At 46.6% G+C, this 15,609-nt stretch overlaps 1 protein-coding gene across 2 annotated transcripts in view; it reads right to left on the reverse strand.

The window, feature by feature from the left end:
- NCOA1 (nuclear receptor coactivator 1) overlaps positions 1–15,259 on the reverse strand; it is a 71,528-nt gene extending 56,269 nt beyond the window's left edge. Inside the window, exons 1-3 of one of the 2 annotated variants that reach the window (XM_058834349.1) lie at positions 15,046–15,258; positions 8,770–8,862; positions 1,790–1,896 (exon numbers count right to left, since the gene is read on the reverse strand). In XM_058834349.1, coding sequence (XP_058690332.1) covers positions 1,790–1,875 — 86 coding nt within the window. In that variant the 5' untranslated portion in view covers positions 1,876–1,896; positions 8,770–8,862; positions 15,046–15,258. Of the gene's footprint in view, positions 1–1,789; positions 1,897–8,769; positions 8,863–15,045 lie in introns of both variants that reach the window. The other variant, XM_058834350.1, reaches the window with a different exon arrangement.
- Between the last annotated feature and the right edge of the window lie 350 nt (positions 15,260–15,609).

A 15,609-nucleotide genomic window follows, 5' to 3' on the forward strand; every position in this document is an offset into this window, starting at 1 on the left:
CCAACATTCCCACTTTTCCAGGATTTTTTCCCAATTTCCCCGTATTTTTCCCAATTTCCCGGGATTTTTCCCACTTTTCCAGGATTTTTCCCAGTTTTTCCCAGTTTTCCCTGTTTTTTTCACACTTTCCCCCATTTTTCCACCTTTTTCCCTGCTTTTCCCCTTTTTTCCCTTCATCTTCTTCCCGATTTTCCCACCAATTTTTCCCGCTTTTTTCCCACTTTTTTCCACACTTTTCCCACTTTTTCCCACCATTATCCCACTTTTTCCCACTTTTCCATTTTTTCTTGCTTTTTTCCCACTTTTTCCCACTTTATCCCACTTTTCCCTCATTTTTCCCTGTTTTTTCCCACTTTTTCCTGCAATTTTCCCACTTTTCCCCACTTTTCCCTGTTTTTTCCCACAATTATCCCAGTTTTTCCCTGTTTTTTCCACTTTTCCCACTTTTCCCTGGTTTTCCCCATTTTTCCCTGGTTTTTTCCCACAATTATCCCATTTTTCCCACTTTTTCCCACTTTTCCCAGTTTTTTCTTCCTTCTTTCCCATTTTTCCCCACCATTATCCCACTTTTTCATTTTTTCCCACTTTATCCCACTTTTCCCTCATTTTTCCCTGGTTTTTCTTGTTCCTTTCCCACTTTCCCCACAATAATCCCAGTTTTTCCTGGGTTTTTCCCACTTTTCCCCACTTTTCCCTGTTTTTTCTCGCTTCTTTCCCACTTTTCCCTGGTTTTTCCCACTTTTTCCCACAATTATCCCACATTTTCCCACTTTTTCATTTTTTCTTCTTTCCCACTTTTCCCTCATTTTTCCCTGTTTTTCCTTGCTTCTTTCCCACTTTTCCCTGTTTTTTCCCACTTTTCCCCACCATTATCCCACTTTTCCCTGTTTTTTTTCCCACCATTATCCCACTTTTCCCCACTTTTCCATTTTTTCTTGCTTCTTTCCCACTTTTTCCCACTTTTCCCTGTTTTTTTCCCTGGTTTTTTCCCATAATTATCCTGTTTTTCCCCACTTTTTCCCACTTTTCCCTGGTTTTTCTTGCTTCTTTCCCACTTTTTCCCACCATTATCCGACTTTTTCCATTTTTTCCCCACTTTTTCCTGCAATTTTCCCACTTTTTCCCACCATTATCCCACTTTTTCCCACTTTCTCCCACTTTTCCCACTTTATCCCACTTTTCCCTCATTTTTCCCTGGTTTTTCTTGCTTCTTTCCCACTTTTTCCCACAATTATCCCAGTTTTTCCCTGTTTTTTCCCACTTTTTCCCACTTTTTCCCACTTCTCCCTGTTTTTCCTTGCTTCTTTCCCATTTTTCCCCACTTTTCCCCCATTTTTCCCACTTTTTCCCACTTTTCCCTGTTTTTTCTTGCTTCTTTCCCACTTTACCCCATCATTATCCCACTTTTCCATTTTTCCTTGCTTCTTTCCCACTTTTTCCCACTTTTTCCTGTTTTCTCCCACTTTTCCCTGGTTTTTCCCACTTTTTCCTGCAATTTTCCCACTTTTCCCTGTTTTTTCCCACTTTTTCCTGCAATTTTCCCACTTTTCCCCTCCATCCCACAATTCCCACCCCCCGGCTCAATCCCAAAATTCCCCAGCGGGAAAATTCCCAACTCCCCACAAACCCCAAAACTCCAAAATTCCCAGAAAAAAAAAAAACACAACAAAAAAAACCTCCCGGAATTCCCTCAAAAATAAAAAAAAACAAAAAAAAAAAAGTGGGAAAAGCACAAAAAATTCCCGGAAAAAAGGCTCTGGAATTCCGAGGGATCCGGGAATTCCGGTACCTCTGGCCGGGGTCGCAGGGGGATCCTTTGCGCTTCCGGGATTCGGGAAGGGCCGGATCCGCGGAGCCGTCGCCGAGGCCGCTCATGGTGGGAATCCTACGGAAAACCTGGAAAATAAAAAAAAATGGGAAAAAAAAAATTTGGGAATTCTTGGTTTTTTTCCCCCCAAGAGGGGAAAATGCGGGAATTTGGGATTTGGGGTTTTTTTCTTTTTTTTACCGGGGTTTTTTTGGGAATTGCTGAGATTTTGGGGGTTTCTGGGATTCCTGATATTGCCGGGGATTTGGGATTTCCAGGAATTCCCAGGGATTTGGGATTCTCAGGATTCCTGGAAATTTGGGATTCCCAGGAATTCCCGGGGATTTGGGATTCCCAGGGATTTGGGATTCCCGGGATTCCTGGAAATTTGGGATTCCCAGGAATTCCTGGGGATTTGCAATTCCCATGGATTTCAGGGATTTTTAGATTCCTGATATTCCCATGAATTTGAGATTCCCAGAAATTCCCAGGAATTTGAGATTCCCAGGATTTCCCAGGGATTTGGGATTCCCAGAATTCCTGGAAATTTGGGATTCCCAGGGGTTTTGGATTCCCAGGGATCTCTGGGGATTTCTGGGGATTTAGGATTCCCAGGGATTTGGGATTCCCAGAAATTCCCAGAGAATTGGGATTCCCAGGGATTTGGGATTCCCAGAAATTCCCAGAAAATTTGGATTCCCAGAGATTTGAAATTCCCAGGGTTCCTGGAAATTTGGGATTCCCAGGGATTCCCAGGGATTTTGGATTCCTGATATTCCCATGGGTTTGGGATTCCCAGGAATTCCCGGGGATTTGAGATTCCCAGGGATTTTCAATTCCCAACAATTCCAAGGATTTTTGAATCCTGGGATTCCCGAGGATTTGGGATTCCAGGGATTCCCAGGGATTTAGGATTCCTGATATTCCCATGAATTTGGGATTCCCAGAATTCCTGGGGATTCAGAACTCCCAGGGATTTTCAATTCCCAAGAACTCCAAGGATTTTCAATTCCTGGGAATTTCCAGTACAGAATTCCCAGGAATTCCCAGGACAGGAATTCCAGGATGGAATTCCCGGGATGGAATTCCCAGGATGGAATTCCCGGGACAGAATTCCCAGGATGGAATTTCCAGGATGGAATTCCCAGGTTGGAATTCCCGGGAATTCCAGGGCGGAGCCGTTCCCGGGTCTCCGAAGGCAGCCGGGAAGAGCTGGAGCCGGCACCGAGGGGAGAAACGGACACGGAACCAACCGGAACCAACCGGAACCGAACGGAACCAACCGGAACCAACCGGAACCGACCGGAACCAACCGGAACCGACCGGAACCGAACGGAACCGAACGGAACCGAACGGAACCGGACACGGAACCGAACGGAACCAACCGGAACCGAATGGAACCGAACCCAATCCATCGGAACCCAACAGAACCGAACCCAACGGAACCAGACTTAACCCAGAACCCAACGGAACCAAACCCAATGGAACGAAGCCCAACAGAACCCAACAGAACCAAACAGAACCAAACAGAATCAAACCCAACCCAAAAGAACCCAACGGAACTGAACCCAACGGAACCCAACAGAACTCAATGGAACCGAAGCCAACCCAACAGAACCCAACAGAACCAAATGGGACCAAACCAAACCCAACAGAACCAAACCCAACCCAACCAGTGAGGATGAACCCAACCCAACAGAACCCAACAGAACCCAACAGGACCAAACAGAACCCGACAGAACCGAACCCAATGGAATGAAGCCCAACAGAACCCAACAGAATCAAACCCAACCCAAAAGAACCCAACGGAACCAAATGGGACCAAACAGAACCCAACAGGACCCAATTGAACCAAATCCAACCCAACAGAACCCAACGGAACCAAAACAAACCCAACAGAACCAAACCCAACCCAATGGAACCCAATGGGACCAAACCAAACCCAACAGAACCAGTGGGGATGAACCCAACCCAACAGAACCCAACGGAACCAAACCCAACCCAAGGGAACCGAACCTGATGGAACAAAGCCCAACAGAACCAAACAGAACCAAACAGAACCAAACAGAACCAAACAGAATCAAACCCAACCCAGAAGAACCCAATGGAACCAAACCCAACTCAGTGGAACCCAATGGAACAGAACAGAACCAAACCCAACCCAACAGAACCCAACAGAACCAAACAGGACCCAACAGGACCCAACAGAACCCAACAGAACCCAACAGAACCAAACAGAACCCAACTGAATCCAACCCAACCCAACCAGTGGGGATGAACCCTTCCCAACAGAACCCAACAGAACCAAACCCAACCCAACAGAACCCAACTAAAACCAAACCAAACAGAACCTAAGGGAACCAAACCCAACTAAACCCAACGGAACCAAACGGAGCCAAACCCAACCCAACAGAACCCAACAGAACCCAACAGAACCGAACCAGATCAAGCCCAACTGAACCCAATGGACCAAACCCAACCCAACAGAACCAAACCAAACCCAACCCAAGAGAACCCAAGAAAACCGAACAGAACCGAACAGAACCAAACAGAACCAAACAGAACCGAAGCCAACCAGTGGTGATGAACCAAATCAAACCCAACCCAACGGAACCTGAGAGAACCCAACAGAACCGAACCAAACAGAACCCAATGGGACCAAACCCAACCCAAAGGAACCGAACCCAACAGAACCATACAGAACCCAACAGAACCGAACCCAAGCAAATAGAACCCAATGGGATTAAACCCAACAGAACCAAATGGGACCAAACCAAACCCAACAGAACCGAACCAAACCCAACCCAACCCAACAGAACCAAAACAAACCCAATGGAACCCAGCCCAACTCGATGGAACAAAGCCCAACAGAACCAAACAGAACCAAACAGAACCAGGCAAAATCAAACCCAACCCAGAAAAACACAATGGAACCGAATCCAATCAAACCCAACAGAACCAAACCCAACCCAAACGAACCCAACAGAACCCAACGGAACCAAACCCAGCCCAACAGAATTGAACCCAAGCAAACCCAACCCGAATGAACCCAATGGAACCAAACAGAACCCAACAGAACCAAACCCGGTGGAACCCAGCCCAACAGAACCCAACCAAACCCAACAGAACCCAACAGAACCCAATGGAACCGAACCCAACTCAGTGGAACCCGATGGAACAAAACAGAACCAAACCCAACCCAACAGAACCCAACCCAACGGAACCAAACCCAACAGAACCGAACCAAACAGAACCGACCCCAACCAAACCCAACCGAACGGGACCCAACGGAACCAAAACCAACCAAACCAAACCCAGCACAATCAAACAGAACCAAGCAGAACCCAACCCAACCCAAATGAACCCAACAGAACCCAACGGAACCAAATGGGACCAAACCAAACCAAACAGAACCCAACAGAACCCAACAGAACTGAGCCAAACCCAATGGAACCCAATGGGACCAAACCAAACCCAACAGAACCCAATTGAAGCAAATCCAACCCAACAGAACCAAACGGAACCAAACCCAACCCAACAGAATCAAACAGAACCCAACGGAACCAAAACAAACCAAATGGAACCCAACCAAACCAAACCGAACCGAACCGAACCCAACAGAACCGAACAAAACCAAACCAAACCCAGCCCCACCAGTGGGGATGAACCCAACCCAAGAGAACCGAACAGAACCAAACAGAACCAAACAGAACCCAACAGAACCGAACCAAACCCAGCCCCACCAGTGGGGATGAACCAAATCAAACCCAACCCAACAGAACCCGAGAGAACCCAACAGAACCGAACCCAACAGAACCCAATGGGACCAAACCCAACCCAACAGAATCCAAGGGAACCAAATCCAGTCAAACCCAACAGAACCAAAACAAATCCAACCCAACAGAACCCAATGGGACCAAACCCAACCCAAAGGAACCAAACCAAACCCAACAGAACCCAATGGGACCAAACCAAACCCAACAGAACCGAACCCAACGAAACCAAACAGAACCCAATGGGACCCAACCCAACAGAACCAAATGGGACCCAAGGGAACCAAACCCAACCCAATCCAACCCAACAAAACCAAACCGAACCAAACAGAACCAAACCCAACCCAACAGAGCCCAACAGAACCAAACCCAACAGAAGCCAAGGGAACCAAACCCAACCCAATAGAACCCAACACAACCAAACCAAACCAAACCAAACCCAACAGAACCAAACCCAACCCAACCCAACCAGTGGGGATTAACCCAACCCAACAGAACCAAACAGAACCCAACAGAACCCAAACAAACCACATGGAACCCAACAGAACCAGGGAAACCCAATGGGACCAAACCAAACCAAACCCAACTGAACCCAACGGGACCAAAACGAACCCAACAGAACCCAATTGAACCAAATGGAACCGAACAGAACTCAACAGAACCCAACAGAACCAAACCCAACCCAACCAGTGGGGATGAACCCAACCCAACAGAACCCAACAGGACCCAACAGAACCCAATGGAACCCAATGGGACCAAATCCAACCCAACGGAGCCAAACCCTAAGAGAACCCAAGAGAACCCAAGAGAACCCAAGAGAACCAAACCCAACGGAACCAAATGGGACCAAACCAAACAGAACCAAAACAAACCCAATGGAACCCAGCCCAACCAAACCGAACCGAACCCAACAGAACCCAACAGAACCCAAGGGAACCAAACCCAACAGAACCAAATGGGACCAAACCAAACCCAACAGAATCAAACCAAACCAAATGGAACCGAGCCCAACAGAACAGAACCAAACCAAACCAAACCCAAGAGAACCCAAGAGAACCCAACAGAACCCAACAGAACCAAACCCAACGGAACCAAATGGGACCAAACCAAACCAAACAGAACCAAACCCAACCAAACCAAACCCAACAGAACCCAACAGAACCGACCGGAACCCAACGGAACCGACCGGAACCAAACCCCAGGGACCCCCAGGGACCCCCCCAGGCCGGGGATCGGAACCGGGCGGAGCCGGAAAAGAGAGAAAATGAAAAATACAAATAAAAGAGAATAAAAGTTAAAATGGGCTGAAATCTAAAATAAAATAAACGGAAATAAATGAAGTACAATAAAGTACAATGAAATACAGTAAAGTACAACAAAAATGAAATAAAAATTAAAATACGATAAAACAAAATAAAATAGAATAAAATAAAAATAAAGTAAAATAAAATAAAAATTAATTTAAATTTAGATAAAATAAAAATGAAGTAAAATGAAAATAAACGTAAAGTCAAATCAAATAAAAATAAAAAAATAAAATAAAATCAACTGAAATTAAAACAAAATTAAATAAAAATAAAAAATATAATAAAATTAAAATAAAATAAAAACTAAAATATAATAAAATAAAAAATAATAAATAATTTTAAAAAATAAAAAATTAAATAAAAATAAAAATAAAGTGAAATCAAATAAACTTCAAATTAAACAAAGCAAAAAATAAATTGAAACAAAATAAATGAAATAAAATAAAAAATAAACCGCACAATCAAATAAAACAAAATGAAATAAAGAAATAAAATAAAATAAAATGTAAATAAAATTAAAAAAAACAAAAATGAAACTGAGAGAAAATTAAATAAAATAAAATAAAATTAAATTAAATTAAATTAAATTTTACTAAATTTGACTGAATTAAATTGAATTAAATTCCCAGGAAGAGAAAATGAAATGAAATGAAATGAAATGAAATGAAATGAAATGAAATGAAATGAAATGAAATGAAATGAAATGAAATGATATGAAATGAAATAGAATAAAATAAAAGTTGAATTTCATAAAATTGAAATAAAATAAAGTAATGGAAAAAAAAAAAAAAGGAAAGAAAATTGAATTAAATTACATTAAATTAAAGCAAAACAAAACAAAACAAAGTAAAATTGAAATAAAATTAAAAGAAAAAATATAAAATAAAATAAAGTAAAATAAAATAAAATTAAATTAAATTAAACTAAATTAAATTAAATTTGACTGAATTAAATTGAATTAAATTCCCAGGGAAATGAAATGAAATGAAATGAAATAAAATAAAATAAAATGAAATAAAATAATAAAAAAAAATTGGCTAAATTAAATCAAATTAAATCGAATTAAATCGAAATAAAATAAAATAAAATAAAACAAACTGAAAAAAACAAAATTTGACTGAATTAAATTGAATTAAATTGAATTAAATTGAATTAAATTCCCAGGAAAATAAAATGAAATGAAATTAAATAAAATGAAATTAAATGAAATTAAATGAAATTAAAATAAAATAAAAATAAAATAAAATAAAATTTGGCTAAATTAAATTAAATCGAATTAAACTGAAATAAAATAAAATAAAATAAAATAAAATAAAATAAAATAAAATAAAATAAAATAAAATAAAATAAAATAAAATTTGGCTAAATTAAATTGAATTAAATTGAATTAAATTGAATTAAATTGAATTAAATTGAATTAAATTCCCATGGAATTTCCAGCATTCCCAGCTCCTCCCGGAATTTTCCAGCCTCAAATTCCCAAAGAATCGCCCTCAGCTCCACCATTCCCAAGGAAAATCTGGAATTTTCTGGGAATTTCTTCCCAAATTTTGGTTTTTTCCTGGGAATTTTCCAAGATTTCCCAATTTTCCTTCCATTCCCATCAATTTTTCCATCAAAACCACCGGAATTTCCCATTTTTTCCCATCAAACCATTCCCAATTTTCCACCAAAATTCCCAAATTCCCGCCTCGACTCCCCAAGGCTCAAAATTCCACCAAAAAACTTTGGAATTTCATCCCAAAAGGGAAAAAAAAATGGGAATAATTTGAATTTTCCACTGGGAAAATTCCCAAAAAATGAAGAATTCCAGGATTTTTTTTTGCTGTTTGGAATTCCTGATTTTTTTATCCCAAAATCCCGGGAAAAATTGGGAATTTACCTGGAATTTCCAGCGGTGAGAGACTCATGGGAAATCCAAAAAGTTCGGGAATTCCGGAGCCGGGAATTCCATGGGAATCTCAATTCCCAAATCCTGGAAAAAAGGGAAAAATTTGGGATCATTTGGGGAATTTGGGGAATTTTTCCTCCTGGAATTCCGGGATTTTCGGTCTCAATCCCAAAAAATTCCAAGAAAAAATGGGAATTGAAATTTTTTGGGGAAAAATCCTGGAAAAGCAAAAATTCCTGGAAAAATGGGGGGGGTTTAAAGGAATTTCCTCCTTTTTTCCAGGAAAATCCTGGGAATTCCTCGGTTTTGCCCGAAAATTCCCAAATTTTCTCCGTTTTTCCAGGAAAAATTCCTGGATTTTCTCCATTTTTTCATTAAAATTCCTGCATTTTTCTCCATTTTTCCAGGAAAATTCCAAGATTTTCTCCATTTTTCCATGAAAATTCCTGGATTTTTCTCAATTTTTCCAGGAAAAATTCATGGATTTGTTCCATTTTTCCAGGAAAATTCCTGAATTTTCTCAGTTTTTCCATGAAAAATTCCTGGATTTTCTCCATTTCTCCACAAAAATTCCCAAATTTGCTCCATTTTTTCATTAAAATTCCTGGATTTTTCTGAATTTCTCCAGAAAAAATTAATGGATTTGTTCCATTTCTTCATGAAAACTCCTGAATTTTCTTCATTTTTCCAAGAAAAATCCCGGATTTTCTCCATTTTTCCTGAAAAATTCCTGATTTTTCTCAGTTTTTCCATGAAAAATCCTGGATTTGCTCCATTTTTCCCAAAAAATTCCCGGATTTCTTCCAGTTTTCCAAAAAAAATCCAGGAATTTCCTCCATTTTTCCATGAAAATCCCAGGATTTTCTCCATTTTCCATAAAAATCCTGGAATTTTCCCCATTTTTCCACAAAAAACCTGGAATTTCCTCCATTTCCAACTCAAATTTAGGAATTTTCCCCATTTTTCCACAAAAAACCCTGAATTTTCCTCATTTTTCTTGGGATTTCCTCAATTTTTCCACAAAAATCCTGGAATTTTGTCCATTTCCACCCCAAATTCAGGAATTTTCTCCATTTTTCCATGAAAATCCTGGAATTTCTTTCATTTTTCCACCTCAAATCCTGGAATTTTCCCATTTTTCCATGAAAATCCAGGAAATTCCACCATTTTTCTACTAAAATTCCTGGATTTTCCCCATTTTTCCTGGAATTTCCTCCATTTTTTTCCTAAAAATCCTGGAATTTCACCATTTTCCCAAAAAAAATCCCTGGATTTTCTCAATTTTCCTGGAATTTCCTCCATTTCCACCCCAAATTCAGGAATTTTCCCCATTTTTCCATAAAAATCCAGGATTTTTCTCCACTTTTCCCTAAAAAATCCAGGAATTTTCCCCATTTTTCCTGGGATTTCCTCAATTTTCCATAAAAAACCTGGAATTTTCCCCATTTTTCCATAAAAAAACGGGAATTTCCTCCATTTCCACCCCAAATTCAGGAATTTTCTCAATTTTTCCATAAAAATCTTGGAATTTTCCCCATTTAAAAAAAAAAATCCTGGAATTTCTTCCATTTTTCCATAAAAAACCTGGAATTTCCCCATTTTTTCCTCATTTTTCCTGGGATTTTCCTCATTTTTCCACAAAAATCTTGGAATTTCCTCAATTTCCACCTCAAATTCAGGAATTTTCCCAATTTTCCATGAAAATCTTGGAATTTCTTTCATTTTTCCACAAAAATCCTGGAATTTCCTTCACTTTTCCATGAAAATCCCAGGATTTTCCCCATTTTTCCATAAAAATCCTGGAATTTCCTCATTTTTCCCAATTTTTCCCCCCCCACCCAAAAATCCCCGGGAATTTTCCTCCCAATCCCAAAAAAAAAAAAGAAGGAATTCAAATTCCCACTTTTTCCACCCAAAATTCTTCAGGAATTTCTCAAAGTTTGGGAAAAAAAAAGAGGAAAAATGGGAATTCCGAGAGTTTTTCCCAAAAAAAAGCGGGAAATGGAAAAAAAATTGGAATTAATCGCTAATTATTAATTAATTAATAATTAATAATCGATGGATCCGTGGATTTTGATCCCGATTTTCGGGGGGGGGGGGGGGAAGGGAATTTTTTTTTATTTAAAAATGGGAAAATTCCCAAAAAAATCCAACGGGAAAAGGGGAAAATTTGGGAATTCTGGGAAAATTAAGGAGGGAAAATTTGGGAATTCTGGGAATTTGAGGGAGGGAAAAAGGGAAATTTTGGGAAGTTGAGGGGGAAATTTGGGAATTGTGGGAATTTGAGGCCTGGAAAAGGGGAAAATTTGGGAATTGTGGGAATTTGAGGACAGGGAAAGAGAAAAATTTGGGAATTCTGGGATTCTGAAACCTGGAAAAAGGGAAAATTTGGGAATTGTGGGGATTTGAGGGCAAAGAAGGAAAAAATTTGGGAATTCTGGGAATTCAAGGGCAGGGAAAGGGGAAATTTTGGGAATTCTGGGAAAATTAAGGAGGGAAAATTTGGGAATTCTGGGAATTTGAGGGCTGGAAAAGGGGAAAATTCAGGAATTGTGGGAATTTGAGGGCTGGAAAAAGGGAAATTTTGGGAATTGTGGAAAATTGAGGGTGGAGAAGGGAAAATTTGGGAATTCTGGGAAAATTAAGGAGGGAAAATTTGGGAATTGTGGGAATTTGAGGGCAGGGAAAGAGAAAAATTTGGGAATTCTGGGATTCTGAAACCTGGAAAAAGGGAAAATTTGGGAATTGTGGGAAAATGAGGGCTGGAAAAAGGGAAAATCTGGGAATTCTGGGAATTCAAGGGCAGGGAAAGAGGAAATTTTTGGGAATTCTGGGAATTTGAGGGCTGGAAAAGGGGGAAATTCAGGAATTGTGGGAATTTGAGGCCTGGAAAAAAGGGAAATTTTGGGAATTGTGGGGATTTGAGGGCAGGGAAAGGGAAAATTTGGGAATCCTGGGAAATTTAAAGGAGGAGAAAATTGGGAATTGTGGGGAAATGAGGGGGGGAAGGGAAAAAATTGGGAATTCTGGGAATTTGAGAGCTGGAAAAAGGGAAAATATGGGAATTTTGGGAATTCAAGGGCAGGGAAAGGGGAAAATCCAGGAATTGTGGAAAATTGAGGGGGGAGAAGGGGAAAATTTGGGAATTGTGGGAATTGGAGGGCTGGAAAAAGGGGAAAATTCAGGGAATTGAGGGCAGGGAAAGGGAATTTTTTATGGGAATTCTGCAAAATTGAGGCCTGGAAAAGGGGAAAATTTGGGAATTGTGGGAATTTGAGGACAGGGAAAGGGGAATTTTGGGAATTGTGGGAATTGGAGGGCTGGGAGCCCCCGGGGAGGAGCCGATCCCGATGAACCCGGCTGGGAAACGGAGCCACCGGGGGAGCCGGGAGATCCAGGGGGATCCAGAGGGATCCAAAGGGATCCAAAGGGATCCAGGGGGATCCAAAGGGATCCAGGGGGATCCAGGGGGATCCAGGGGGATCCAAAGTGTTCCAAAGGGACCCAGAGGGATCCAAAAGGATCCAAAGGGACCCAAAGGGACCCTGAGGGATCCAGAGGGATCCAGAAGGCCCCAAAGTGATCCAGAGGGACCCAGAGGGACCCAAAGTGACCCAGGGGGATCCAGGGGGATCCAAAATGATCCAAAGGGATCCAAAGGGATCCAGAGGGATCCAGAGGGACACAAAATGATCCAAAGGGACCCAGAAGGATCCAGAGTGATCCAGAAGGCCCCAAAGTGACCCAGAGGGATCCAGAGGGATCCAAAGGAATCCAGAGGGACCCAGGGGGATCCCGAGGAACCCAAAGGGACCCTGAGGGATCCAAAGGAATCCAGAGAGACCTGGGGGGGTCCAGAGGGATCCAAAGGGACCCAAAGGGATCCAGAGAGATCCAGAGGGACCCAGAGAGATCCAGGGGGACCCAGAGGGACCCAGAGGGATCCAAAGGGATCCAAAGGGACCCAGGGGGATCCAGAGGGACCCAGAGGGATCCAGGGGGATCCAAAAGGATCCAGAAGGATCCAAAGTGTTCCAAAGGGACCCAAAGGAATCCAGAGGGACCCAAAGGGACCCAGAGGGACCCAGGGGGATCCAGAGGGATCCAGAGGGATCCCGAGGCCCCCGGCAGGGAGGAACTGGAGCCTCTCGAGGTTATTTTGGGATCCCCGGCCCCACTCCCTCCAGCCCGGCCGGGGCCGTTTGCAGAGCGGGAATAAAAAAATCTAAAAACGATTGAAAAATGAATCAATGGGTGGATTAAAAACGGAAAGGATCAAAAGCGGGAGCCAGGGGAGGGGAGGAGGAGGAGGAGGAGGAGGAGGAGGAGGAGGAGGAGGAGGAGGAGGAGGAGGAGGAGGAGGAGGAGGAGGAGGAGGGGAGGGAGGAGAGGTCGGAGCGAGTTTTGCCCTGAACTTGGCGGAGCGGCCGGGCCGGGGGCGGCAGCGGGAGCGGGGACCCCGCGGGGGCGGCGGAGCTCGGGAAGGGATCGGAGCTCGGAGCTCGGAGCTCGGAGCTCGGGGAGGGATCGGAGCTCGGAGCTCAGGGAGGGATCGGAGCTCGGAGCTCAGGGAGGGATCGGAGCTCGGAGCTCGGGGAGGGATCGGAGCTCGGAGCTCGGAGCTCGGGGAGGGATCGGAGCTCGGAGCTCGGGGAGGGATCGGAGCTCGGAGCTCGGGGTGGGATCGGAGCTCGGAGCTCGGAGCTCAGGGAGGGATCGGAGCTCGGAGCTCGGAGCTCGGGGAGGGATCGGAGCTCGAAGCTCGGAGCTCGGGGAGGGATCGGAGCTCGGAACTCGGAGCTCGGAGCTGGCAGCTGGGGGAGGGATCGGAGCTCGGGGCTCGGGGAGGGGACGGGGCTGGAGATCGGAGAGAGCACAGGGCCGGAGCTCGGGGAGGGGAGCGCACAGGGCCGGAGCTCGGGGAGGGGAGCGCACAGGGCCGGAGCTCGGAGCTCGGGGAGAGGAGAGGAGCTCGGGGAGGGGACGGGGCTGGAGCTCGGAGAGGGGAGAGCTCAGGGCCGGAGCTCGGAGAGTGGAGAGCACAGGGCCGGAGCTCGGGGGAAAGAGCTTGGAGCTCGGGGAGAGCACAGGGCCGGAGCTCGGGGAGGGGGCCGGAGCTCGGGGAAGGGAGCTCGGCGAGGAGGCCGGAGCTCTGTGAGGGGACAGGGCCGGAGCTCGGGGCCGGAGCTCTGTGAGGGGACAGGGCCGGAGCTCGGGGCCGGAGCTCTGTGAGGGGACAGGGCCGGAGCTCTGTGAGGGGACAGGGCCGGAGCTCGGGGCCGGAGCTCTGTGAGGGGAGCTCGGTGAGGGGCCTGAGCGAGGGGAGGGGATCTCGGTGAGGAGGCCGGAGCTCGGTGAAAGGGCCGGAGCACGGCAAGGGGAGCTCGGGGAGGGGAGCTCAGTGAGGAGGCCGGAGCTCGGAGAAGGGAACTCGGTGAGGAGGCCGGAGCTGTCTGAGGGGACAGGACCGGAGCTCGGGGCCGGAGGTCGGTGAAGGGAGCTCGGTGAGGGGAGCTCGGTGAGGAGGCCGGAGCTCGGGGAAGGGAACTCGGTGAGGAGGCGGGAGCTTGGGGAGGGGAGCTCGGCGAGGGGAGCTCTGTGAGGGGGCCGGAGCTCTGTGAGGGGAGCTCGGCGAGGGGACCTCGGTGAGGAGGCCGGAGCTCAGTGAGGAGGCGCGGAGCTCTGTGAGGGGAGCTCGGTGAGGGGAGCTCTGTGAGGGGGCCGGAGCTCGGCGAGGGGAGCTCTGTGAGGGGAGCTCGATGAGGAGGCCGCAGCTCGGTGAGGGGAGCTCTGTGAGGGGAGCTCGGTGAGGAGGCCGGAGCTCTGTGAGGGGGCGCGGAGCTCTGCGAGGGGAGCTCGGTGAGGGGAGCTCGATGAGGAGGCCGGAGCTCTGTGAGGGGGCCGGAGCTCGGTGAGGGGAGCTCGCTGAGGAGGCCGGAGCTCGGCGAGGGGAGCTCTGTGAGGGGAGCTCGATGAGGAGGCCGCAGCTCTGTGAGGGGGCCGGAGCTCGGAGAGGGGATCTCGGCGAGGAGGCCGGAGCTCGGTGAGGAGGCCGGAGCTCGCTGAGGGGAGCTCGGTGCGTGGGCTGGAGCTCCATGAGGGGGCCGGAGCTCGAGGAGGGAACGCAGCCGGAGCGGGAGCGGGAGCGGGAGGAGGCGCCGCCATGGCCGGGCGAGCTCCGCGCTCGGCCCCGTGACAGCTCCGTGAGGCGCGGGCCCGGCTCCGCCCGCGGGCCCCGCTCGCTGCCGCCGCCGCTGCCGCACTCACCTGCAGCCGAGGCCGCGGCGCTCCGGGCTCCGAGGCCGCTCCGAGGCCGCTCCGAGGCACCGCGGGGCTGGCGGCGGAGCTGCGGCCCCGCTGCCGCTCAGGGCTGGCCCCGGGCCGGCCGGGGCCCCCGGGCTGCGCGGAGGCTGCGGGGCTCCGGCTCGGGCTGGCCGCGATCCGCCCTCCTCCCGGCGGGACGGGGCGGAGCTCGGCATGGAGGGAGGACGGGGAGGGGAGGAAGGAGCCTCCTCCTCCTCCTCCTCCTCCTCCTGCTGCTGCTGCTGCTCTTCCTCCTCCTCCTCCTCCTCCTCCTCCTCCGCTTGCCGAGGCCTCGGAGCTGCTCCGCGCCGCCGCCGCCGCCGCCGCCGCCATCTTCGGCTGCCAGCCCCGGGCTGGGGAACGGGAAAAGAGGGAAAAAAATGGGGAAAAAAATGGGAAAAGGGGAAAAAAAAGGGAAAAGGGAACGGGAAGGGATGGAGGGAAGGGAAGGGAAGGGAAGGGAAGGGAAGGGAAGGGAAGGGAAGGGAAGGGAAAGGAATTTGGGAAGGGAAGGGAAGGGAAGGGAAA

Source organism: Poecile atricapillus, chromosome 3 (assembly GCF_030490865.1).
Source record: "Poecile atricapillus isolate bPoeAtr1 chromosome 3, bPoeAtr1.hap1, whole genome shotgun sequence".
Classification (NCBI taxonomy): Eukaryota; Metazoa; Chordata; class Aves; order Passeriformes; family Paridae; genus Poecile; species Poecile atricapillus.